The sequence below is a fragment of the Rosa chinensis genome, chromosome 6 (assembly GCF_002994745.2).
Source record: "Rosa chinensis cultivar Old Blush chromosome 6, RchiOBHm-V2, whole genome shotgun sequence".
NCBI classification, from domain to species: domain Eukaryota; kingdom Viridiplantae; phylum Streptophyta; class Magnoliopsida; order Rosales; family Rosaceae; genus Rosa; species Rosa chinensis.
In genome coordinates this window covers 6,500,857-6,523,954 of record NC_037093.1, presented here as the reverse complement: position 1 = coordinate 6,523,954, position 23,098 = coordinate 6,500,857, and the positions used below count along the sequence as shown (strand labels likewise).

Sequence of the window (23,098 nt, the reverse complement as noted above, 5' to 3'; positions counted from 1 at the left end):
ATAAGAAACTTTTTCAGTCTCCTAAACCCAAAAACCCACTTTCTTCCAACATTTCCTTCACAGAAACCCAGAAATGGCTCCCCCAAAGAAGATAGTCATCGATCAAGAAGAAGAACTGAACGAAAAGGTTGCCCATACTTGGGGAACCAGCATCGGTGCCCGCATTCGTCTCCATACCTCTATCCATAGGCCCTTGCTCCTCCAATTCCCAAACCATCACGTCGGTCTAGGGCCAGCGCCGCAAGACTCTATTCCGACCGACGCCATCGCTTTCTACTGACTGCCCGCTCGTCGGCCCATTCCAATCCTCCGAAGGACTCCTAGGGACTTCAATAGTTGGGGTACCTAGAATCATCGAGCCAAAATAGGGCACTGGCCGTCCTCCATCAGCCCGGCGGAGCTTTCTTGGTATCGCGAAGCACGAACGCGAGATCTGGCTCGCTGGAACGCGGCAGGTATCACTCATACTATTGATCTTTGTTTTCGTCTTCCACGCGGTGGCAATCGTTCGCCGCTCGCTGCCTTTCTTTGTTTTTGGAATACCGCCACAAACACCTTCGATTTTCGATTTGGTCAAATGAGTATTACCTTGTTGGATATTCTCGCCATCACTGGCCTACCCATCGATGGCGAGCCTTATTTGCATGGTCAATTTGACTCTGTCACCTTCACCTCGATCATGGCCCAACATGGTCGCAGCGCTCACCGTGGCTCCTATCCACGGTGGCTGTCTTATTATAGCCGGGAGCACAATGCGACCAGCGGAATTGCTTTCTTGGAGTATTGGCTCTGTAAATTCATCTTCTGTACCTCCTCCTGTAAGCCCACTGGTACTTGGACTCTTCTGGCGACGGCCCTCTACAACGGCCGCAGTGTCAGGCTTGGGCAACCAATGTTAGGAGCCCTTTATCGCACTCTGTACCAGGCCACTATGCACCCTTTTGAGAGAAGCATCACTGGCCCCTTTTGGATCTTGGACTTCTGGATCCAAACTAATTTTCCCTTTTTTCATCGCGATGACATCCCGTTGCTTCCACCAGCTGATCAACTCTTGGGTCAATGGTTCAGTCGTGAGGAAAAGTACGCATCTCCTCCTTACTCCGAATGCTTTACATATCTGTACCTTCTGGATGAGATGCCCTACTGCGATTTAGTACTGGGTAGAAGATTCCCAACTGCACTTGAAAACGGATTCCTTCCTGGCGCTCCTCGCTACAGCGATCGCGCGGGCTTGGCTTTCCGCCGTGCGATCTCCTGCTCAGACATTAGGATTGCGCCGAAGAACTTAGTTATGAGCTTTACGCTCCTAACCACTTCGCTCGCCAATTCGGTCTCGTCCAATTAGTGCCATTCCGTCTGTACGATGCCTGGAACTACAACACCTCTTGGCGTAGATTCAGGCCTCCCTTCGGACCTTTGCCGACACAAAGCATGCTCGCACTGGTTGATCTTCCCGATTGGGCTAAGGTCATCGACGCCATGGATGAGACTGAGGAAGGATACGAAGAATGGTGGGCAAAAGTTTCTGTCAATTGCTGGAGCCAACGGGATGACGAACTCTTTGCGACCATCTTTGGGGAATTGAAAAATCCCTATACTGCTGACATCGAGCTGCTTGCTCGCTTTTCCGAGGATGCTGCACGGTCTCTGCCTCTTCAGGCAACGCAACCGGTGCGAGCCCCGCGCCAGGCCCAGGCTGGTATCGTAATTCGTGAGCCTCCTCAAGAGGTGAATATCTTGGTTTATACTTTGTTCCTTCCTTCACTCTTCCCCCTTTAACTCAATCTTTGCCATATCAGGGAAATGTGCCACCTTCTGGCAGTCGCGCAGTTAGTGCTTCTCCAGCCACTGGCCAGTCCGAAAAGCAGAAGATAGTAATATCGGAGCCTGAAATTGAAGATTCCTCTTCCGACGATGATAATCCGTAGACGGTAAGAACCTTCTTGTTCTTAGAACAATGCTTTTTCCCTAAGCCAAGTCTAATCCTTTGATTCTGGCAGGCTGCCGCTGCCTTGGCCCACAAGTGCAGTCGCTCTGACCCTCTAACTGACCCATGGAAAGAAGATGAACCAATCGCTGATCGACTGGTATGAAACTGGAAACTCACATTAGAATTTACTTCTCATTTCGTGCATTCCAATAACAACCCTCGCTTGCAGGTTCGTCTCCGGTCCTCCAGACAAACTGGGGAAGGCAGTTTAGCCGCTAGTGAAGGCACATCTGCTTCACAGGCCCAAGCGCCCTTGGATTCCGATAATCCTCCACCTCCTGCCAGCATCGCGAGCGATGTGCAATTGGCCTCAATCCCAGTGCAGGTCATAGATGATAGCTCGCCTAAATCAGAAGAAAGAATGCCTCTTTTGGATGCACCTCATGAGGAACCAAGCGTCGCACATGTCCTAGTACAGATAGTGCCTGACCCAATTCCCGGTGAGGAGGTTCAAGAGCCTGCACCGATAGCAATCCTTTACGAGCCTCCGGCCGCAGAGGTACGTTCTCTTAATAAGCATAATGTCCTAATTCTTATTTTATTCTTTGGGCATTCTAATGTTGATTCCTTAAAAACAGAATCTTGGTCCTGTTGAGGAAGCAGCCGTCGCTGCAGAAGTACTTGGCGCCAATCCTGCTAACCCAGCCGGTGAAGATATGGCTAACCAAGAGCCTGCCCCCCATGTTCCTGAAGCAGGAGAAAGGATGAATTTTGAATCGGGGCCGGAAGCGGCTCCTGTTGTGGAGCCTCATAAAGCTCCTGCCACTGCTGCTGCCCTAGATCCATTGCTTGAACCTCCTTCCAGACTGGAAAGGCTAGCTCGTGTACTTGAGATGGCTCCTCCCGGAGTTATAGATGAAGCCAGGGACGGATTCCAACGTCTTCTGAGTTCTAACATCCTACTGCCTGGCGCATCCGTCAGGGCTCTGGAGTAGTTGAGGGTTCTTCGTCGCGAGCGAACCATCACTGGGAACGAGTTCACCGAGATAGACGAATTGCTACAGAGTCTTCCCCAGCGGATTAATGAAAGAGCGGCTGCAACTGCGCACCCAGGCAAGCTCAGGCCCACTATCGGGGCCTCATTTAACAAACGGATACCTCTCGCGACTTCCTGGGAGATAGGGCTATCCTTGTTAGAGACTTGCGGATCACGCAAAATCATCTTCGGTCCCAAATTCAAGAACTTCAAGCCCAATTGACCGCTGTGACGGCCCGGGTTGAACATGAGGAACCCTTGTTAGAACAGCCCCTAGCGGCCTTCGAAGCATTGTCTCAAAACCTAGCTCAAGCTCGCGAAGCAGACCGACAAGCGGAGCGAGCTGCTGCCGATGCCAGTTTTCGCTTGGACGAACATTTACTTCATTTGACCCATGCGGGCCGAACACTTTAGGCCTCTTGTATTAGGCCCCTTTTTGTATGAACAATATCATTGTTAACAAGTTAAATATTTAGCCCACTTTGCTTGGCCCAAATATCACTTCAAATTTCAAATAGTTCATCACACCTTTATTGATATTGAAACTGTTGAAAAGATAATCTCCAAATGGGGTGGTTACCTCCTTGAAGACTGCCCCGTTTCCCACGCGTTTTCAACTTCCTTCATTTCCGAGATTACAGTATTCAATTCCATTGATATGCGTTGAAAGTACTTCAACTGCCCATCGCACGGTTGATGTTATTACGACTGGAGCTATAAATACCTGTACTTTGGGGAAGTGATGGAGCTAAGCAATTATGTCTTTTCAAGAGATAACTTCGCAGGCTTTGCTTCTCTTCCTTCAGTTTCTAAAATCTTTTCCCCATGATCTCACCCTTAGCCTCAAATTCCTAGGCTTCATGGCTTAATCTCAGAACCTGGGTAGGCCTCATGGCCTAATCTCAGGTCCAGTGGCATGTCTTTGGTCTCTGGAAATCCGGATGGAATTCGCCGGTTTCAGTTAGACCGAAGAACACGCCACGCTCCTAACGCGGCGGAACCAGATTCTGAGGGATCCGTCTCCTCCGATTATCTGCGTGGAGCAGGAAGGAGAGAGGCGGAAGGCTACTTTGAGGCCGACCGTTCTTCTTCCGCGGTCTACCTCCGGGGTCCGACTACGAGACTTCTGTTTTTCCCCTAGAGGTAGATGTGGTTGTGAGTCGCGCTCTCTCTGAAGACCATCTTCATCCTGGAGGATAATCACCTGGAAGGGGTATGATGGATTATTCCCTTCCCTCTTCCTCCGGTACAGACGATAGCAGCTGCGACTCAGATCGGAGGAGGATATGGGTGAAGAGAGGAAGAGCACCAGCGGTCATACCACATCCTCCTTGCCGCAACCAGATCTAGAAACTTTTAGAATCTGTAATCTTTATGATTTTCAAAGCCACATTTGGCCTTATAATTGCTAATGCATCCGTGTTGATTTGTTCTTTGTACTGCCTTTGGCCGCAAAGCCACTTTATGAATGAATGTTTCTTTGCACACAAATTGTTAAAATTTGTTATGAAATAAAGCCTGAATAAAGCCTCATGTATAGGCCATCATGTACATTCTTAACACAAATTGTTAAGGATAAATACATATGTAACAGAAAACAAAAGTCTTTAACTTGGATAAATTGAATATTGAATGTGGCCTCAACTAAGGCCTGAATGTATACAATGTTGCCCCCCTAGTGTTCATAGGTGAAGCAAATACATGAGTTGAAGGCCACAAGAAGAGGCCTGAATATAGACAGTTGATGCGAGCCGATGAAGACTATGGTTACCCCCTGTCTGGGAAGAAGGTTGACCAGGTGGATCTTTGAACTCCCAAACACTAGGGTAATATTTCTTCAGGAACCGCCCGTTGATGGGGTTGCGATGGATGTCGCCATCCAAGTTTTTGAGGTGAAAAGCCCCGCGTTCCATGATACGGTGAACAACAAATGGTCCTTCCCATCGCGGAGTCCACTTACCGCAACCGGTCAATTTCTCGCCAAAGGGTAAAACAGCTTTTCAAACAAGGTCTCCTTCCTTGTAACTACGACCACGTGTCCTCTTATGATAGGCCCGGGTGATACGCTGTTTCTCCATTACTAAATTATCCAAAGCCGCTAAGCGCTGCTCGCTCAAATCTTCATGTTCTTGCCACATCGCCTGGACATAATCTTCACCGATCAAGTGATGCTGCTCTTGTACGCGTAAGGAGTGAACGTTGATTTCCAAGGGTAAAACTGCATTATGGCCAAACATTAGTGCATAAGGCGTCGTAGCGGTGGGATTCCTCTTGGAGGTGCGATAAGCCCAGAGTGTCTCATACAGAGTATCGTGCCACTGGCGAGGGTTTTCTACCAGCATCTTTTTTAACAGGGTAATAATAATCTTGTTACTAGCCTCCGCTTGATCGTTGGACTAAGCATAATATGGAGTGCTGTGGATGAACTAGATGCCGAAATCGTTGACAAGTTGCTCGACCACACCTCCCATGAATGCTGCCCCCCGATCTGAAATGAGCACTTCAGGGATACCAAACCTGCAGATAATGTTATGAAAAATGAATTGGCGAATGGTGGCACCGGAAGCCTCCTTCAAAGGTTCAGCTTCAACCCACTTGGTGAAGAAATCAGTGGCCACGATGATGAACTTATGTTGGAGAGAAGAGTGGGGGTGAATCATCCCAATCAGGTCCAATGCCCAACCTCGCGCAGGCCAAGGCTTAATTATAGGTTGCATGGGAATATTAGGGATATGCTGGACTGGACCATGTGCTTGACAGTCTTGGCACCCTTTGGTGAATGTAATACAATCCTTCAAAATGCTGGGCCAGTAATAACCATGTCTCCTAATGAGCCAGCGCATCTTAAGTCCCGCTTGATGGGCTCCGCATATCCCTGTGTGTGCTTCACACATTAATCATTTTGCTTCGTGGCCATAGACACACCGGAAGTCTATGCCATCTTCCCTTCGTCGTCGCAGCTCATCACCCCTGAGGAAGTAGTTTAAGGCAAGAAAGCGAATCTTTCTGTTGGCTGTAGGACCTGGTCGTTTGAGGTAATGAATCAACGGAATGCGCCAATCAACGTCAATAGGTTCTAACACCGCGACGACTGGATCATCAGGCGGATCAGGTCGCGCGAGCCATGAAGGCAGTGTGCGACGCTCAACCTTCAGAATGCGCTCGCGAACCCCATACTTCAATGTGATGCCTGTAGCCAGTTGAGCAAGTTCATTGGCTGCAAAATTCCGCTCGTGAGGGATGTACTCCAAATCCGCGTCATCAAATTGATCCAGAAGCTCAATGACGCAATTCAAATATGGTACGAGCAACCAGTTTACACATCTGTATTTTTCTTGAAGCTGATTTATCACGAGCTGAGAGTCGCCGTGGATCTGAACGTCCCTCACTCCCAATTCCAGTAAGATTTCTAGCCCGATAATAAGGGCCTCATACTCTGCCTGGTTGTACGTACACTTAAACTCCAGTTGGAAAGAGTAAGAGAAACGATCGCCCGCTGGATTTTCTAGAACAATCTCTGCCCCTACTAATGTTTCAGTTCTTGAGCCATCAAAAAACAATACCCAGGGCTACAAGGAGACTGTGGCTTGATACCATACTGCGTATTCTGGGATGCGCGCTAAATCTGGTTGAGTTGTAGTTGCGGACGCTATCTCTAACTCCTTCATTGCGGGTATATCCAACATAGGATGATGTGCCAGAAAGTCCGCGATGGCCTGTCCCTTTATAGCTTTTTGAGGTACATATTGTAGCGAAAATTCAGAAAGGGCCAGTACCCACTTGCCAATGCGGCCTCTCAGAATAGGTGGCGACAACATGTATTTGACCAGGTCAGTTTGAGCGATGATGCAGGTAGTAAAGGATAACATGTAGTGCCGCAACTTGCACATTGAGATGTACAAAGTAAGACACAGCTTTTCCATAGGAGTATACCTTGTCTCGCAATCCGTCAGTGTCCGGCTGAGGTAGAAAATGGCGTGCTCGATGCCTCCCTCATCATCCTGGGCGAGTAAACTGCCAATGGAAGCCTCAGCTGCCGAAATATATAACTTCAATGGAAATCCAGCCCTCGGGCGAACCAGCACTGGCGGGCTCACCAGGTAGGCCTTGATTCCGTCGAAAGCCTCTTGATGTTTAGGTTCCCATACAAACTCGTTCTGCCCCTGTAGCTTCAGTAATGGCGAGAAAGGCTGGATTTTACCTGCAGAGTTAGAGATGAAACGTCTCAGAAAGTTTATCTTACCCAGCAAACGCTGCAATTCCTTCTTCGTTCGCGGGGGAGATGCATTGATGACTGCACTCGCCTTGTCTTCAGGGACCTCAATTCCTCTCTTATGGACAATGAATCCTAGAAAATCTCCTGCTTGAACCCCAAAAACACATTTAGCGGGATTCATCTTGAGCTTGTGTCGTCGCATTCGCTCGAATACCTTTATGAGATCTGTTATGTGGTCTCCTTTCTTCTGAGATTTCACAACTACGTCATCGATGTAAACCTCTAAAATCTTCCCCAGGATATCATGGAAGATTAGGTTCATGGCTCTCTGATATGTTGCGCCAGCATTCTTTAGTCCAAAGGGCATGACCACATATTCAAAAACGCCCACGAATCCAAGACACCGGAATGCGGTTTTATGTCTGTCTTCTTCAGCGACCGGAATTTGGTGATATCCTGCGGTGCCATCCATGAAGGACAACAATTCATGTCCTGCTATGGCATCTACTAACATATCCGCGACCGGCATGGGGTAAACATCTTTAGGTGTAGCGAGATTAAGGTCTCTGTAATCTACGCAGATCCTCATCTTGCCATTCTTCTTGCGAACAGGCATTATATTAGATAGCCACTGATTGTATTTGGCTACCTTGATAATGCCTGATTTATGCATCTTTTCTACTTCTTCCTTGACAAGGACTTGGGTTTCTGAATTCATTCTTTGCGGTTCTTGTTTCACAGGCCTCTTGTCAGGGACTGTTGGTAGTTGATGGCAAACCAAGTCCGATGACAGGCCGGGCATGTCTTCATACTTCTCCGCGAAGCAGTCTTTGAACTCTAGCAACAAGTCAGTGAGCTTCTATTTCTCGTTAGGCTCTAAGTAAGCACTGATAGCCACTTCCATAGGCTCATCTGCTGTTCCCAGATTAACCTTCTCGGTAGGGTCTCTGACTTTAGGAGGCGTATCGTCCAGCGCCGCCGGGGCAAGCTGAATATCTATTTCATCTTCTTGCTCCTGATCAGAAAGCTCTTCATTGACGACCTCTAAGGTCACGACTCGATCCTAGGCCTCCTTTTCCACTAAGTACGATGACAGTCGTTCGTATAGTGAGTGGAAGGCCTCGAACCCTCCCTCGAATCCATTAATTGTTTAAGGGTTTGGGCACAACGTGGCCATGCCTTTCTAAACCTTATTTTGCAAGCGTAAGCCCCCACTGTGCCAATTTAGAGGCCGTCACCCATGTGGGGCGGCCTTTGTCATCGATGCCACTGACCTACAATAGAGTGATAGGCTCCAAATAGTACCTGGCATCTACATAATTCGCGGAGACTGGGAATGGACGAGGATCCGCTTTGATCACCTCAGCTTTATCTGTCTTCCTGTTCCACATAATTAGTTCCTGATGGAGGGTTGACGGCACACAGTAACTTCTGTGGATCCAGTCTCTGCCCAGAATAGCACTGTAGGCTGCATAGCAATCTGTTTCAAAGAAAGCTTAAACTCCCTCTGCTGGGCCAACCTTAATGCGTAAGAAAAGTAATCCTAAGGTCTTTGTTACGGTCCTTGCGAAATTCTTGAGCGTGAGGGATATAGACTGGATTTTCTCCCTCTTGATCCCGAGCAAGTGCATGGTCCTGGTAGTGACGACATTAACAGCAGCCCTGGTATCAATCATGATCTTACTAACTTTGGTACCGCCAACTTCTGCTGTTATATATAGAGGCCTCATGTGTTGAACCATAGCAGGCGTTGGCTTGGTGAAGCTCATGAAGGGTCCTTTGCTCTGAGCATCCTCCGTCTCATGAAGGACGACCTCTTCCACAGGTGTCGTGGCTGTCGATGTGATCTGCAAAGGCTGCACATCCCCTTCCTCAGCCTCCACACAGTCCTGAGCAGTGACCGGTAGAGCATACCTCGCAGGGAGCACGTAAACCATGTTGCAAGAGGCGTCAGTCATATCTGTCTCCTCCATGTCATCTTCTAGGTTAAGCTTGGGTTCATCGACAGGGGTGTCCGCGTTGAATTGCTTAGCCAAACGGTCCACCAACGATTCTTCTGTAAGGTCTTTTACCTCGCATTGCTCATGTTCCTGTACCACGGGAGCCTGCTTAAGGGAGTCCTGTTTCAGTTCCCTTGCCATGCATACATCTGGGGGAGTGACTAATACGCGCTGGACCTTTTTTGGTCTCCACTGTAAGGTATCGGTAGTCTTGTCCTTGCCCCCCAGTCTCGCAAAGACCGAAGATTTGGTTTTTGGTTCGTCACGAAATAACCTGCGCCTGACATGTGGTCGCCAAGTAGGCGAGCTCTCCTTTCGAACTATCGGAGGTGTTCTCTCCTCAGTAATCCTGCAGAAAACACTGGGTTTAGATTCCCCTGTTAGCGAACTCGCTTGTTTTCTAAGGCTGCGGGGGGCCATTAACTGTTTAGCAGCTAGTGCCTCCATCTCTTTTTGATACTGCTCAGGTGATTTGACCAGTTGTGAAGGCTTAATCAGGCCCTGGTCAAGAGCCTCTAGCGCGCGCTTGGCTTCCCCAAACCTCCGTTGCAGTTTCCTCTTCTTGGAAGTGCTTATTTCCACTGCCTTCCCCCTTTTCCCTGGTGTACCATTTACCTTCCTTGATGGTGGCAGCTGGCGCAGGTGGGATGTAAGGCTTGGTCAGCATATCTTTGTGCTTGTTCGTAGCCTTCTCTTCTTGTTTCTGATCAACTGCGGCCGCCTTCAGCTTCTTGAACAAATTGGAGTCCTTTGGGATGGCGGTAACTCTATCTTTTCTTTTTCTCTTGGGCTAGAAGGTTGATAGTTCTGCGATAATGAGGCCTATTTGATGGGCGGGAAAGAGCCAAAATGAACTGTCTGCTCTACCTCTTCATGTGACACTTGAATGCCATACTCTTCTTTGCATCGCGAGCATAGGACCATGGGCGAGGCTTGATCAACTGGTTTAGCTTTCTTCCTTGTAGGTGTCTCGTCCGCGGCAGACTTTCCATCTCGCTCCTTTGTCCTCAAATCCAAGGTCGGTTTCCTCTGTTTCTGCTTGGTCCAGTTCACATCGACCATGTTGATCCCAGTGTCAGGAAAGGGGTCTAGGTTCACTAGCGCTGCCACCGTTACTGGAGCTTCCACCTGCAAACTGCCATTATTAAGCCATACCTGAATCTGGTCTTTGAGCTTCACACAGTCCGCGGTGTTGTGATTCCACAAGTTGTGAAACTTGCAGTACTTCTTCCCTTTCAGCTGTTCTGGTCGAGGAAAAGGTCCAAAATCAGTCTTCACCATCTTCGCGGCGATCATTTTAATTCTAGAATCTCATGTGCCTTATTGGCATCATATGTGTATGTCGTGAACTCAGGTTTGGTGAAGGCCATCGATTTGAGCTTGACAGGTTCCTTAGAAATTTTCAGTTGCTTCAAGGCTGGATTTTTCTTTCCGGTTAGTTCGTAAGCAACGATATCATTCTCCTCTTCCTCGTCATCATCCTGAACCACTTCTTCACTGTGATGATGGTAGTAAGGGTCATAAGTAGCCGGCTGGTAGCTCAGGGCCGCTACAGTACGATGTTTTCCAGGTACGTATGTCCCTCTGGATGCATTCTTCCTTGCGTCTATTTCTCTGAGAAGATGTTCGAAGCTGCCAACCTCTGTGATGAGTTCTCCCATTGACTGGATCATGTTGCCATGTTGCTTCTTTCATTGACGTGGTTCTAAACCCTTGATCGCCAGCTTAACTAATTCTTTCTCAGACAGGATGACGTTCAGCTTGGCTTTCTGAATTTGAAAGCGCTGAAGATAGGCCACAACAGACTTTGTAGGCTGATGAGCCATCTGAGTGAGAGAAGCCAAGTCCACCTCAAGCTCAATGGCTCCGAAGGTTTCCTGGAAAAGCATTTCCATCGCGGGCTAATCCGTCACTGTTCCTGGTCGAAGCTTGGAGAACCATCTGAAGGCAGCTCCTGAAAGAGAAGTACCAAAGATTCTGCATTTGAGGATATCGTCATTCTGGTATTGGCCGCATTGCACCCTGAACCTGGCCAAATGGGTTGCCGCATCCTCGGTGTCTTCCCCTGAAAAAGTAGAAAATATGATATTTTTGTAGTCCCTGGGAAAGGGAGCGAGCATGATATGAGGTGGGAAAGGTCCCTCATAGACCCCATCCAGTTGGGCCCTAGGATTAGCCAACCTAATCATCTCCTCTACCTCTTCACGTCTTACATATTCTGGCCCCGGAGGGGGAGGTGGTGTCACCACGGTCTGGCGAGTAGTCTGTAAAGGTATTGCTTGGTTTACAGTCGCCACCCCCTCTCCTACCTGTACAACGCGGGTTGTAGCTTGTTATTGAAGAGTCACTGCTGGTATAGGCGTCTCTTAATCGGGTTGCCGGTTTGGTCAATCCCGTAATAACTTCCTGGCAGTTCTTGGTATACGTTTTCTGCCCCATCGCTGTAGTACTGAACGAATGTAGCAGAGTTGGGGGTAGTTCCAACAGCTTTCGAGGCCTGATGCTTCTGTCTGGTGGTCTGTCCGCATGGCGAGGTGGTCTTTTCCTTGCTGCCGCCGATAACCAGAGCTTGCTCTTTATTTTTCAGTGGTGTAGCAGCAACGGTGGCAGAGGGGGTAGCGGTATTGCTGCTCACCTTTTCTCGCTGATTCGGTGGCACGTACTTGCCCGAACCAGACGGCTGGCCAAGGGAACCAAGGATAGCGTTAGGATCTCCTAAAGCCTTGTTCAACACTTCTCTTACTTGGTTCAATTCGGCTCTTTGCATGGCCACCACGGTTGCTAAGTTAGCCCCATCCTTGCGAAGACCTGCCATATCTGACGTGGTCTACTTGGTTTGGTTTGTGATAGCCTCCATGATTTCTCTCTGGCACTGATTTTGCTCGCTAGCGATACCTGCGGCATGGGCCCTTACTGCATTCTCTGATTGTGCATTCTGTTGTTTAGTATCCTCTGCATGTCGGGTAATGGGCTGGTCCAGTTCACGTATGAGCTGATCTGTCTTCGCGGTCTCCCTTTCAAAATCAGAGGCTATCTTCTTGCGATGATTTTCAATGTTTTCCATGATGATCGCGAATCTTACCTCAGAGGTCGCTCCTTCTGGAATAGGCTTCGCAACGAAAGCCTCTCTTTCTCCACTTTCCACTATGTTGGAGACAGTGGTGGTAATAACAGGCTCGCTGGCCTGATTAGTAGTGACACTCTGACCCTCAGTAGTGGTCGGGTGATTCTCTTCCCATTCAGTTGACATGTTGGGTGATTGGGAATGACGAGAAAATCTTTGAGTCACTTGTTCTTCAGAAAGACCACGACAGTCCGCGCGAGAATGCGGTCTGTAACTGGAGGTCTTATGCTTTGAGCAGTTAGCGTAAACCTTTTGGTAAGGGTTTTCGCTAGACTTCCCAATGGTTACGTTCATGAAAAGATACTATTGCTTATCCCACTGGGCGTGCCAAAATGTTTGGCTCCAAAACCAGTTGGCGTGCAAACTGTCTTTTTTGAGCGTGTGCGCAGGCGTGCCAGCATCGTGGGGTGCAGTCGTCGGGGGAGTCCCTTGACCTGACTTCTTCTTCAAGCGTTGTGGACGAGGAGAGCACCAACCTCGCCACAAAGGTTCTTCTCTAGCCTTCCGAGAAAGGACTTTCTGCCTTACGGATAAGGACTTTGGATGTGATCTCTTCGCGTCACCGAATCGATACTCAACGCTATGGGTTGAGCAGAGCAATCACTGGGAAGTTTGGAGAAAGTACGGGTTTTGCTAAAGCGTGACTTTAGCTTCGCTGGGTTGCGAGGGCGTTACCCTTACTTCGCTGGTAGCATCGGTGGCAGTAGCATTGGCAGTCGGCTTTTGGAGAGACTAGAACTGGAAGTATGGTCGCCGGGTTGAACTAGTGACGCTGACAATCGGCTCTTGGAGAGACTAGGACTGGCGCGCGGTCACCGGGTTTCAACAAGGTTGAAGGTTTGCTCTAGGGAGGCTTTGTAATTTCTGGAATTGATTGATTCGAGAGAGAGCGGTCCTTTTCTTTGCCCCTTAACCCTGTATTTATACACCTAGGGTTTCGACTGTTCCTTGCTTTAGAAGGATTATTAATTGAAGTTTCATATTCAATTTCTGCTACTTGATTCCAATAAGGTTTCGTTTTCCTTATGGATCACGGAATGGGCGAAGCTATATCCCAAACCCAAGTAGGCTTATTTTTGGGCCGCAGGTATCGGCCCATTGGGTCAAATCCACCAAAGGATCTTGCCAAAATTACTTTTGGGCTCAAACAGTTTATATGGAGATGAAGTTGATGAAAGTATTCTGAGTGACCAGTGATGGATGATACATGTGATCATAATTCAAATACTCTTAGCTACGTTCTTTTTAGTTCATAACCTCCCCTTGAACCATCTCCTTTCTTTTTTTGTTGCATCTTCCAATCAAATTTTTGTGTTTTCTTTCAAAGAATTGAATCTATTTCTAATAAGTAATTGCGAATAGGATTATCTTTTAGGCTGATTCAACTGAGAGATGAAGAACCTAGAAAACATAGCCGAGTCTAATCTCGCTTTCAGTATACTTTTAAGCAATGGCAACGTTAGTTTGTATTGATTTTTGAGGAAAAAATGCTAAATGTTGCTCCAACTTGATATGAAGAAATAAGTTGCTATAGTCAAGTATGTTGAAATGCATCCCAATTTTGGAATTGGTTCCTGTTAAACAGTGATTTGTAAATGCTTGAATTTGATGAAACAGATCGACAACCATGAATTTGAAGCACTTGGGTACGTAGTACTAATTAATTTCTCTTTTTGATCAATATTTTTTGGCAACTTATCTTTTTGATCATTGAGTACTTAATAAAACTGTGAGAAGTTGGATATTGAATCCTGAAGAAACCTAGTATCATGTAACGGAATTCCCACTCAGAACCTTATATCAAGGCCGACCACCTTAATATAGATTCGTACACATGATAGATTTTTCAATTCATTGACTTTGTTTTGCTGAGCTAACATTTGAGAGCTAGTGTTCATCCTTAATGGAAGGAGAATTGTAATGTAAAGTCAATGATGAAATCCATTGAAACCGGGAAACTACACTGGTTTTGAATATGGAATTAGGCCAAGCTTGGCCTCTATACCTTTATACTTGATGCAAGCAAAACTTCAGAAAGAACAGATCATTTCTCGGTTTTTTGGGCCGGGGAGATGGATATTAGTAGCAGGAAACACTTAATTTCTCAGTTTGTTCCGCTGCTTCAGTTATATGTTTCCTGGAAAACTTATATCTGCATTGCCTCTTACACTCCCTTACCAGGCCAATCTTTAATGAGGACCAGAAGATCACCTCTCCTGGTGGCATTTCTGAACTTGGTTTCTTCACACCAGGTAACTTTCAAGACTATTTCATAGGCATTTGGTATATACACAATCAAACAGTAGTTTGGGTGGCCAACAGAAACCAACTGTTTCTGATCCATTTTCTTCAGCATTGCAATTTGCAACTCTTCCAAAATGGAAACTTTAACTTTCTTTGGTAGGAATTGGTGGTCAGTTCAAGTATTTGTCTGGGGGAAGGGCTACACAGAATGGACTTTGACCTGGATACCACCAATGGAACAATGTGAGGTTTATGCTTACGTGCCCAATGGTTCTCTGCAATCTCTGTTGCGCCAAAAGAGTTCCACCAATCTTAGATTGCAAAGCCAGATATCATATTGCAATAGGAACTACCAGAGGATTGGCTTACCTCCATGAGGAGTGTAGAGACTGCATTATTCAACAAAAACAAGATATTCTATATTCTATTGGACGTCAACCCGCACGAAAAAACAAGATACAAAGCACAAACTATGATTTTTATTCAAATATTCAAACGTGAACAACAAGTCTAGAAAATCTAATCAAAAGATTATACTTAAGCAGGCACCAAGTATACAAAGTAAACTATATTTAACAACACAACACTGGACTAAACTTCGACGCCAAGTTTAAGTTCTGTTATAAGGCTACGAAATTTGGGTGTCATAAAATTACGAAATGAGGGTGTCAAAAGAGTAACGAAACTTGGGTGCCAAAAACCCTACCCGGCCCAATTTACATGTCCGCATGGAAAACTTGCCCTTTCCGACCTTAAAGTGAAGTAGTGAACGACTGCAGTCTCTTCTTCCATCACAAAAAAACCGGCAAAAACCTCTCTCTCTCTCTCTCTCTCTGAGCTCCAATGGCGGGCCTTGCAGTGATAAGAGTCGGAGGCAAAGGCTCATCTCTCTCCTCCTCCGCCGTCTACGCCGTCGCCAATGCCCTCGCTCACGTCACTATCGACTCTTCCGCCCTCGACAGACTCTCCTCCTCCTCCTCCTCCGCCGCCAATCTCAAGCCTTACCACCTCGTCTCTCTCCTCCCTTCCTTCCCGTCCGTCCAAGAATCCAGAGCCTCCCTCGTTGTCCTCCTCGCCAAGCTCCTCTCCCTTAACATCCGTACGGTTCTCCCTGTTCGAATCGCCGCCGCCTTAAATTCCGGCTCCGCTCAAGACCTGGGGCTCGAAACCCTCGATTTGACCGAAGAGGAGGCTCTTGCGTTGGAGAAGCTCAAAGATTCGTCTGCTTTGTACGGCGTCTGTGCGCTTCTGGACCACCAATCGGCGGCTCTGTCCACGGTTTCGGACGCCGTCGCGGCGCTTTCTTGCGAGGCGTTGAAGGCCGACGTGGCGGGGTTTAATTCGGTTGACGCCGGGGACGGGTACGCCGCGAAGGAGGTGATCGGAGTTGCTAGTGATTTGAAGGTTTTGTTGAACGGGTCGAAGTTAGTCGGCAAAGTTGAGACTGAAGCTGTATCGGAGATTCCGAAAATTCACGCCAGTCTGAGAGTGCAAGTGAAATTGGTGCATGCGAAGACTAGGGAGGAGCTGAATTCTGGAGCCAAAGTAGGGAAAGGTGGTTCCCGGAGCGCCAGGTCGGAGAGGACGGCATTGCTGGCGTTGGCGGCGGCGCTGTTTGACTTGGGGGACTATAGTCTCCGAAGAGCGAAGTTGGATTTGGAGGCAGTGGGGAGTGAGAGTTTGCGTTTGAGATTGGTGGAGTTGTTTGGGAAGCAATGCCCTACTGGTGAAAGCTTGAGAGGTGGGCTTAAGTTGGTTCAGGAGTTGGCTTTCGAAGAGGAAGAGAATTATGTTAAGTTTGCGCATGCAGTGAATGTGTTGATGGAGCTTGTATGGAAGATTGTGACTTGGGAGGCAATAACAGTGTTTGTGGCGCTGGAGGGAGCAGAGTTGACTGGGAAGGGTCAAGGAGGTGAAGTGAATGGAGAAGTGAATGCGAAAACAGGGAAGAAGAGTGAGAAGAAGAAGAAGGCAGTTTTGGGGAAAGGGACAACTGTTATGGTACAGTTGATTAAAGATAAGCTGCAGGGTGAGGGAGGAAATGCTGTTGATTGTTCAGAGTTGTTGGAAAATTGGGTCAAGGAGCTTTTATTTTTTTTGGACCCGAAGAGCTCTGAGTTTGATGGTTTGTTGAACAAGGTGAAGGAGATAGTAGAAAGCAATGAAACTAGAAGACTCCCAAAGCTTCCAAAGGTAGTTGCATTACTGGAATCTTGCTTTCATTTGTATCTTGGCTGCTTTTTCTCTAATCTATTTTTTTGTGATCGATGGTTTGGAGTAGAAATTGATGATTTTGTTTAGTAAGAGTATCTTCAATATGGAAAGGGCCTGTTCATATCTTGGCAACTATGACATTATTCTTTGAGGGACAGAAATATCTCTTATGAAAGCAGGATCCTATCAATATGTTAGTAGATTCTCAATTAAGTTTGATCTAGCTACAACTTATAATAGTTGTCTATAGATTCTCCCAGGATACTTGGTAGTTCAGTTGCCTTTGCCAATTTTTTTATCTTTAATACTGGTTTTTGGATTGTAATGAATGGAGTTACTAGCACATGTTGACATATTATTCTGCATGGTAGGGTACTCGTGACTTTGCAAAAGAACAAATGACAATAAGAAAGAAAGCATTTTCGATAATAGAAGATGTTTTTGAGAGGCATGGTGCCACAGCTCTGGATACTCCAGTTTTTGAATTGAGAGACACTCTCACGGGCAAATATGGGGAAGACTCGAAATTGATTTATGATCTTGCTGACCAGGTAACTATCTGTATCTCATCTTTTCTCAATTCAATTGAAGACTTGAAGTCCTGCCAAGTTTTGCTTATCATGCTTCATGTAAATGCAATGTGAAGTGGCGTGGAAACATAACATTCTAGATACTTTTTCTATATGTAGCCAAAGACTGTACTGTTTGCACATCTGATGTGCTTTGTGTTTTATCTTGTTGACAGGGAGGAGAGCTTTCCTCACTGCGATATGATTTAACTGTTCCATTTGCTAGGTATGTTGCTATGAATGGCATCACATCCTTTAAAAGGTACCAAATAGCAAAGGTCTACAGAAGAGACAATCCCTCTAAGGGTAGATACCGTGAGTTCTACCAATGCGACTTTGATATTGCTGGCCAAAGTGAAAAAATGGGACCAGATTTTGAGGCTGTCTATGTGCTAACAGAACTTCTTGATGAGCTGAATATTGGAGACTACGAGGTAACTCTTTCTTTGGAGGCTGTCTCCTTTGATGTGCATCATTTTGTACGAAGGTTTTTTGGGTTGAAGAACTGAATGGATGAATCATCCCACTGCTCCTTGTGGATATTAATTTTACATTGAATAGGTCATTGCTATTAGATATGGTTCATGTTAAACCTATAAAGTTAATGTAAAGTTTTGAGTGGGAAATACATTAAAGCATGATTCATCATTGCAACTTAATGATATTATTTTATTCTGATAGTAGTAGAAAGAGTTGAAGCAAAGATTTTTTCTTGGTGCTATTTATATGGAAAAAAGATTTTATGTTTTTGATACCCTTCACCTTTCTGTTGAGACAGACTGCTATATAATGCAAGTCCTCACCTTGTAAGAGGTGCTGTGCCAATATAACAAGTTTACTTAATTTGATTTATAATTGTTGAAGTGCTTTCTAGACTAATTTACATACTTCATATGCCTAACTTTCTGGTTTAAGTTTACTTTTATAATTGCCTGTTTCTTGCACAGGTTAAGTTAAATCACCGAAAGTTGTTGGATGGAATGTTGGAAATATGTGGAGTGCCTCCTGAAAAATTCAGAACTATTTGTTCTAGTATTGACAAGTTAGACAAGCAGTCATTCGAGCAAATAAAAAAAGAAATGGTAAAGTCTCAAAATCATATGTATTCCACATCATGTGCTTTGCTTATATGTTTATGTGGTTCTTGGTTTCACATGAGCTTGCTTTGAGTTTTGTTTATCTGTTAGTGCTGTGCGTTTCTTTGTTTTTCATTTGTTGCCAATTTGCTGTGCTTTCTGTGTATTTGCTCTTTGCAAAGTATGGCTATCTTTAGTGATCAGAATGCTTTTCTTTCCTATAGATTGGTGTTTCATATTTCACAAGTATCACTCACTGAAACTTGATTTTTTTCGTACTATTTATATTCGTAGCTGATATTTTAGATGAATTTTAATGGATGACATGACACCATTTGTTTCCCTAAAGATATTAAAAATATCAGGTCATCTACCCTGCTATACGTAGGACCAGCAAGTATATATGGAGGACCTTCAACCTAGATAACTTAGCTTGCTGACCTCAAGTAGTTAGGGGGGAGGCTTAATGAAAATGGAGGATCACATGTGTAAAACATGAAAACATTTATGAATGCTTTCTGTGCAAACACCTCAGTTGTTTTCTAACAAATAGATAACATACAGCTTAGTTTTTTGTTGTATGTCTGCTTCTTCACGAGGAATTCCTGCCTAATTGGTAGTTTCCTGGTTATATCATCTACTCGATCAATTTGTAACCATGAAGTAGAATGTTTTGTCCTTTGTAATTAATTGTTGAGTATGGACACTGAAGGATATTGATTTTAGTCAATGGTAAACCATTCATCTATCAGAATTTCTCATTTACCTTAGAAACAGTTTAATTTCTTGATTAACTCCCTTTTGTGTGTCATTTTGTGTGCTTTTCTCCATATTCATCTTGTAGACCTATATTCTTCTTCAGTTTTATTGGTTAATTTAGGATGCCTAACTTGTTTCCTCTTATTTGGATCTCATGAGGTTTTATATTTGGTATATATGACTTTTTTTAGGTGGAGGAGAAGGGCTTAAGTGTTGAGACAGCCGACAGAATTGGTACTTTTGTGAAAGAGCGGGGACATCCTTTGGAATTGTTATCTAAGCTTAAACAGGAGGGCAGCGAGTTCTTGGAGAACAATTCATCTATAGATGCACTGAATGACCTGGAGATCTTGTTCAAATGTTTGGAAAAGTCACAGTGTATTGGAAAAGTGGTTTTTGACTTGAGTCTTGCAAGGGGTCTTGATTATTATACTGGAGTCATATATGAAGCTGTTTTCAAGGGTGGTGCGCAGGTAAAATTACGTACATGTCATTTGGAATTTCTTTGCATTCATTACCTATATAATCTGTGTCATCTGACTCAAGTGGCTTGTGACATTTCATTAATCAATGTGATGTTGCCTTGTTTGCCAAGAAAAAACTGTGATGTTGCCTTCCAAAAGAATATTTGAGGACATTTAAAATAATAAAAGTAGGAATTGATTTAAATTTGAAAGCCAAGGCTACTGCCTTATCATCCTAATCCTAACCCTGCCATAACTGCAGTGGTTTGGGATCCCATTTCATGAGTTGTTGCAATTTACTTGGGATGGATACTGCTGTTCATCCACAATTTCCGTAGATATTTTTGTATGTAGCGAAGTACCAAGTAATGCTCCATTCTTGAGAAAGATAAAGCAAGAACATTTTCCCCTTCCAATTATGTCCCTAACAGAGCAATAGCGCACTGCCCAACTTTTTTTAATTCAAATATATGGTACAAGTCATAATAAATATTCTTCTGTAATTTCTTTTTGGCATTAACTTTAGGTGTTTCAAGGATAATACAAATTTTTTATTTTGTCATCAGATGGGTTCCATTGCTGCTGGTGGACGATATGACAACCTTATAGGGATGTTCGGTACAAAGCAAGTTCCAGCAGTTGGTGTCAGCCTTGGAATTGAGCGAGTATTTGCTATAATGGAGCAGCTTCACAAAGACCAGAATCAGGTGACATTTTGCTTGTTTTTCCGTACTTAATGATTAATTTTCCGCTTATAGTTTGGATGAGTATATTGTTTGGTTATAATCCAATTGGTAGGGAGAACTCTTCTCTATTCAGAGGATCCCTTGATCAAATCCCTGTTCTCTCAAGGGGTAACTAATAAAAGATAAAAACTGAAATCAATTTTGAATTCGTTTGGCTATACATTCTTAGGGATGATTTCAACATGCCTCCTGAACCGTGGGTTGTCCTTGAACTTTAGAGCCTGTCATATTGGTCACTGAACATGTTTAGTTGATCCAAGTCCCAACATCTGTCAGAACTTTTATAGAATTATCATGCTACTTGCATGTGTCTACATTCTTGAGGATAAATTAGTCAATGAATTTGAGTGGCAGAAATAGGTATGAAAGTGGTGGTTGAGGTGGGTTAGGCTAGTGAATCATTAAATTACCCTTGGTTTACATTAAATTGCCCTTGGTTTACTGGTTATGGGGCAAGTCAGATGACAATCTTTGTTTATTTATTTAAATAGTATTATTATTATTATTCTTATCTTTTCTTTTCTTTAAATCTCAACAAAGTTAGGATTTGGATCAACTAAACATAAATCCAAATTTCAAGGTCATAGTGTGTGGAATCGAGATAATTTTTTGTTAATCTAGCCATAGTATATGCTCTTGCCATCTGCCATTACTCTTGGCTAAATTTTATGCATAAACAGTTATGATTTGTTCATTGCACGATCTGTTCTTACATATGTACTTGTCTTTTTGGTACTTCTACAGACAACCCGGGCAACCAAGACTGAGGTCCTAGTGAGTATATTAGGGGATGATATAGGACTAGCAGCAGAGCTATCAGGTGAGTTGTGGAAGGGAAAAGTGCAAGCAGAATTCTTGGTCAATAAGAGAGTGACGAAGCACTTTGATCGAGCAAAGGATTCTAAGATTCCCTGGATGATAATTGTGGGTGAAAAAGAGCAGAATGAAGGGGTTGTTCGATTGAAGAACATTGCAGCTGGGGAAGAAGTCGTAATTCAGAGAAGTGATATTGTTGAAGAACTTAAGAAGCGGTTGAATGCATGATAGTTCCATTTGTGAATGCGCATAGAAGAACCTCGAGCCTGATTTCCGTTCTAAATTTTCTGTGTTTATGTAGCCCTTTCTAAATCATTTTATAAGAACTTTTGGGTTGCAAAACAAGCATACCCCATTTTGTTAAAGATGTTAAAATACATTTTGTTAAAGGTGTTCAGATAGTGATTTATGTTGCTGCTTGCCTAGGTCTCTGGAGACTGGAGGTGATTTACGAAAGCATAAACTGGTCATTAAACAAGGAATCGGAGAATACCAACAATGTTTAATACATTAATGTTTATTAAGAATACAACACAGTAGTTTTCCTCTGGTGGTGACTGGTGGGTGGTGAGTATACCTCCCCTTTACCGAACTCAACTCAGGTCTCTTAAACCAAGTCATCCTACTTCTCCATTGTCTCTAATTCCTCAACGTCTTCCTCATTTTCATTAAGCTTTCCGAGAATGGCAATGATTTCGTTTAACGGCAACGGAATCAACTTGTCAATCTTCTCCTTCAGGTTCATGTAATTGTCCGGGTCATGAACTCTCACATCTTCAAGAAGCCTACCAGAGTTTTGATCCAAGATAGCTTGGGCAACAGCTCTAATAGTAAGTTTGGCAGAACATGCCTGCTCGCTCATATGCTTCCCTGTTTTGCAGTAAATCGCAAAGCATTCGCAATTGTTTTCGAGAAGGTTGTAATCACCAAAACCATCTTGGCTGTTGAGCAAGGCCGTGGCACGGCTTATAACTGCAGCAGGGTCATCACAGCTTCCGGTGCTGCAAGTTCCTGACCTCTTGAAGAGGAAATGGTGATAGGGGACTTCATAATCAAACCGATAAAGCTCGTAGCCTGAAAGAAAGCAATCAAGGCAAGATATGACTACTCCTCGATGAACTTTTCGGTCGAAACCACATTTTTTGCAAGCAGGCCTTCGTCTCAGTTTATTTGCTGGTTCCTCTTTTCTGGTTTTGGTGTAGTGGATCACCTTATCTGACTCCACAAATATTCCTGATCATAAAACATACCATAAACATATTGGACACACTACAAATGTATCAAACCAAACGTATATTTTGGCGAGTTAACTTTAGATGACTGAAACAGAGAAGCTACCATGGTGGGAGTATGACTTCCATTTTCTGAAGCTGTAGATGTGATCTCCTGGCTGGAGGTTGCCCCTATGAATCTTGTTTGAAATCAGTCCCATCTTTCTTTCTTTGTATCTCTCAAGATAGGTGCTTCTTTGGGACTAAACACCGAAATGTGAAGGCATATATGAGGGAGGCTCCATAATTTATAAATCTTGATCAGTGATCTAAAGTGAAATTGTGGTGGGGGTCTTGATTTTCTTTACTTTGAGTTAATTTCTAAGCACTTTTATTGGGTAAGTTAAACTTTTCTGTTTATGACTAATCAATAATGGATCATGGATTTGTACTCGAAAATGTTTTACCATACGATACTCGATCTAGCAATAGTTCATTTTCATTGTTCCTTCTCTCGGTTTTTGATGCTTAATTATTTGAGGTGAAAACAGTTGGTTAATTTGCTACCGGAGCTTAATTTAGTTTAAGAAGTTTTGACTTTGAAGCATCCAACCTCCATTCATCCTTACTTTTTTTCTGTATACAATAAGAACAACTGAGGACAGTTATTAAAATCATGTTGTAGGACACAGT

General features: G+C 44.5%; 3 protein-coding genes and 1 non-coding gene across 4 annotated transcripts; 3 read left to right on the top strand and 1 right to left on the bottom strand.

The window, feature by feature from the left end:
* Positions 1 to 1,431: 1,431 nt before the first annotated feature.
* Positions 1,432 to 3,519, top strand: LOC112170704. Its single transcript, XM_024308025.2, has 5 exons — positions 1,432 to 1,728; positions 1,800 to 1,874; positions 2,001 to 2,087; positions 2,160 to 2,489; positions 2,569 to 3,519. The coding sequence occupies exons 1-5, from the start codon at positions 1,432 to 1,434 to the stop codon at positions 2,923 to 2,925; spliced, it is 1,146 nt and encodes a 381-aa protein (XP_024163793.2). The 3' UTR covers positions 2,926 to 3,519.
* Positions 3,520 to 13,466: 9,947 nt separating this feature from the next.
* Positions 13,467 to 13,562, top strand: LOC112174911. Its single transcript, XR_002926222.1, has one exon. It is a non-coding gene; the product is annotated as a small nucleolar RNA R32/R81/Z41 (small nucleolar RNA).
* A 1,722-nt stretch (positions 13,563 to 15,284) lies between these two features.
* LOC112169961 (histidine--tRNA ligase, cytoplasmic) lies at positions 15,285 to 21,607 on the top strand. Its single transcript, XM_024307083.2, has 7 exons — positions 15,285 to 16,743; positions 17,136 to 17,315; positions 17,510 to 17,767; positions 18,281 to 18,415; positions 19,360 to 19,641; positions 20,199 to 20,339; positions 21,123 to 21,607. Exons 1-7 carry the CDS (start codon positions 15,394 to 15,396, stop codon positions 21,420 to 21,422), a joined length of 2,646 nt encoding a protein of 881 aa, XP_024162851.1. The 5' UTR covers positions 15,285 to 15,393; the 3' UTR covers positions 21,423 to 21,607.
* Positions 21,608 to 21,676: 69 nt separating this feature from the next.
* LOC112169962 (protein LEAD-SENSITIVE 1) lies at positions 21,677 to 22,693 on the bottom strand. Its single transcript, XM_024307084.2, has 2 exons — positions 22,533 to 22,693; positions 21,677 to 22,427 (listed from the first exon to the last, which is right to left on the bottom strand). The coding sequence occupies exons 1-2, from the start codon at positions 22,624 to 22,626 to the stop codon at positions 21,817 to 21,819; spliced, it is 705 nt and encodes a 234-aa protein (XP_024162852.1). The 5' UTR covers positions 22,627 to 22,693; the 3' UTR covers positions 21,677 to 21,816.
* Between the last annotated feature and the right edge of the window lie 405 nt (positions 22,694 to 23,098).